Source organism: Perognathus longimembris, chromosome 13 (genome assembly GCF_023159225.1).
Source record: "Perognathus longimembris pacificus isolate PPM17 chromosome 13, ASM2315922v1, whole genome shotgun sequence".
Taxonomy (NCBI): Eukaryota; Metazoa; Chordata; class Mammalia; order Rodentia; family Heteromyidae; genus Perognathus; species Perognathus longimembris.
In genome coordinates, this window is record NC_063173.1 from 19,051,055 (window position 1) to 19,054,032 (window position 2,978).

The 2,978-nt window shown below is 43.9% G+C and overlaps 1 protein-coding gene across 1 annotated transcript; it reads left to right on the forward strand.

The window, feature by feature from the left end:
• Positions 1 to 575: 575 nt before the first annotated feature.
• LOC125362437 (ER membrane protein complex subunit 4-like) lies at positions 576 to 1,127 on the forward strand. The gene has a single exon (XM_048361285.1). It carries the CDS (start codon positions 615 to 617, stop codon positions 1,125 to 1,127), a length of 513 nt encoding a protein of 170 aa, XP_048217242.1. The 5' UTR covers positions 576 to 614.
• Positions 1,128 to 2,978: the final 1,851 nt, after the last annotated feature.

The following is a 2,978-nucleotide window of genomic DNA, read 5'->3' on the forward strand; positions in this document are numbered from 1 at the left end:
ATTGAAACACATCAAATACGTTAACATTCACAAGTTCCTGATGGCACTACAAAAGAAAAAAATCTCTTTGGTCAACTCTGGAGGATGTAAGGGAACCAATCCACCATTCTGAATACTGGTAAATGCAGAGAAACAAACATGTCACTGTTTTTCCTGATTAAACTATATCATAAGGTAATCGAATAGTTCTGGTAGGATAACTTCCTTATAGAAAGATTCCATAGAACAAATGAGGAAGGAACAAGAACTAAAATGTCATGTTTGCACCCAGGCATGGTGCGCATGTCTGCAATCTCAGATGTTCAAGAAGTGGAGGCAGGAGGATCACAAGTTTGAGGCCAGCTCAAAGTTAGGAGTCTCTATGTCAGAATCAAAATGCAGAGAGGCTGGGTGGCTCAACTGGTAGAATCTCTGCAAGCACCAGGCCCTGGGTTTAATTGGTACTAGAGACTTAAAGCCACTTTTGCAAACCTCACGATGAAATAATACATCTGGACAGTGATGACCGAAAGAGACCAAAAGAGACAAGGGCACACAGGTGCCGGCAGCACATAAAAATATATAGAATAGGCTCGGCGTCCGGACCTCGGCGGCTTCGGGAGACGGCGGTCGTCATGATGGCTCAGGGCGGCCTGGTAGCCAACCGAGGCCGGCGATTCAAGTGGGCTATTGAGTTGAGCGGGCCCGGCGGAGGCAGCAGGGGCCGAAGTGACCGGGGCAGCGGCCAGGGAGACTCATTGTACCCAGTCGGTTACTTGGACAAGCAAGTGCCGGATACCAGCGTGCAGGAGACGGACCGGATCCTGGTGAAGAAGCGCTGCTGGGACATCGCCTTGGGTCCCCTCAAACAGATTCCCATGAATCTCTTCATCATGTACATGGCAGGCAACACCATCTCCATCTTCCCTCCTATAATGGTATGCATGATGGCTTGGCGGCCTATCCAGGCACTCATGGCCATCTCAGCCACTTTCAAGATGCTAGAGAGTTCAAGCCAGAAGTTTCTTCAGGGTTTGGTCTATCTCATTGGGAACCTGATGGGTTTGGCACTGGCTGTTTACAAGTGTCAGTCCATGGGGCTGCCTCCAAAGAGAATGGAATTCAGTGGTGGAGGACTTGTTTTGTGAATGAAGCTCTTTGGACCTAAGTAAATGGGCCTCATTCACATCCTTCTTTAAGCCCAGTGGCTCTTAAGTGTACTCACTCTTAACATAAACACTCACACTGAAAACACCCCCAAATCTCTTTTCCCATGGTGAAGTGACAAACACCAAATGATAATATGTAAATAACTACAAACACAAAGAAACTCTATCACAACCCCTGCCTGAAAATAATGTGAAAAACTTTATTTATGTTTCAGTACAGAGCAAAACAACAAATACAAGCAGAACTATGTAAACAAGAGTGGTTGCAACACCTCCTTTCAATAAATTAAATGCTTTTTAAAACTTGAAAAAAAATAGAGCATATAGTCTTGCAAATAAAATTAGGACTGAATCCCTCCCCTTCATGAGCTCAGCTGAGGGCTGGGAAGTCCATGCCTTGACATGATTTTTTAGAATGCCCAAAAATTGTGACCCATGAATCTTATTTAAATCCTGATTCATACAATCCAACTAGAAAAGCTAAGATTCCATTGAAAGACTTTGCATATTAATTCAATATTTAATGATATTATGAAATGATTGCCAAGGATTTTCATTCTAGCGATGGTATTCTGATTTTTAAGTCCTTGTCTCCTAGAAATAAATATGTAAATATTTACCAGAGATATACTATTTGGGGTGGATTACAAATAATCCATCAGGGAGCAAAGACTAACTAAACAAAGGTGACTGTGACTTTATTGTTTTGTTGGGTGATGGGTATATAAGGATTCGTTGTACAACTTTCTCTCTTTTAAAAAAATGTATTGTTATTCTGAAGGTGATGTACAGAGGGATTGCAGGTGTCGGGTAATGAGTACACTTCCTTTCCTACGGTGCCTTCTGTTCCCTTGCTCTCTCCCAGTCCTTCCCTCCCATGTCCACCCACAAGTTGTATAGTTTACTTTCATCAGTGTCCAGTGAGCCCCCCTGCTATACTTTTTCACCCTTTTCCCTCAAATTCTGTACCTCCCCCCAACCCTCCCGAAGACACACACGGGAATACGCCACACATAAAAGAAAGAAGACAGAATCATCAAAAATTAAAACAGAGAGAATGACTTTTTGAATTTATGGTAAATTTTTTGAAGTACCATAAGTTCAGAGGGTAGATAGTTACTGTATTTCAACCATAATGGTAGGTCTATGCTGAGGAGAGCAATGAACAGGAAAACCATCCACTAGGTGTTGGTAAGTCACCCCAACAGGGACTATGGCTTTCTGTCATCACGGGCAGCCTCCTCACTAAGCTAGGATTGAAGCTGTTGAACACACAGCACAGATGAACAGCAAACAATAGCCTGGCCTTGACACTGAATTCTGACAGCATAACCTATCTTCCTAAACACCTACCTAATAATGCCTTCTGCTCATCTCTGCTCAGGATGACTCCAAGGCAAGCTACCTGCAGACACACTGCAATAACCAACACAATCAAACACCCAGGTGGCTCAGTTACCCCTCTCCCTGCCTCTACCAGTGCCTCTAATGTTTCCACAGAGAGCGTTCTTCTCTAGGGTTTTTGGGGACAGAATCTCACTGCATAGCCCAGGCTGGCTTGGAACTGGCAATCCTTCTGCCTCAGGCTTCCAAGTGCTGGGATTACAGGTATGCACCACCATACCTGGCTCTCTAGGTTTGAACAATTTCCCTTTCTCTGAAATTTTCCTGCATATAGGAAATTGAAAGGGAATACCAAGTTTGAGAGACACAGGGTAAAAAAAGACAAACAACTACAAAAGCAATACTTGCAAAACTGTTTGGTGTAAGTGAACTGAACACCTCCAGTGGGGGCAGGGAAGGGAAAGGGGGAGGAGGGTGGGGTATGAA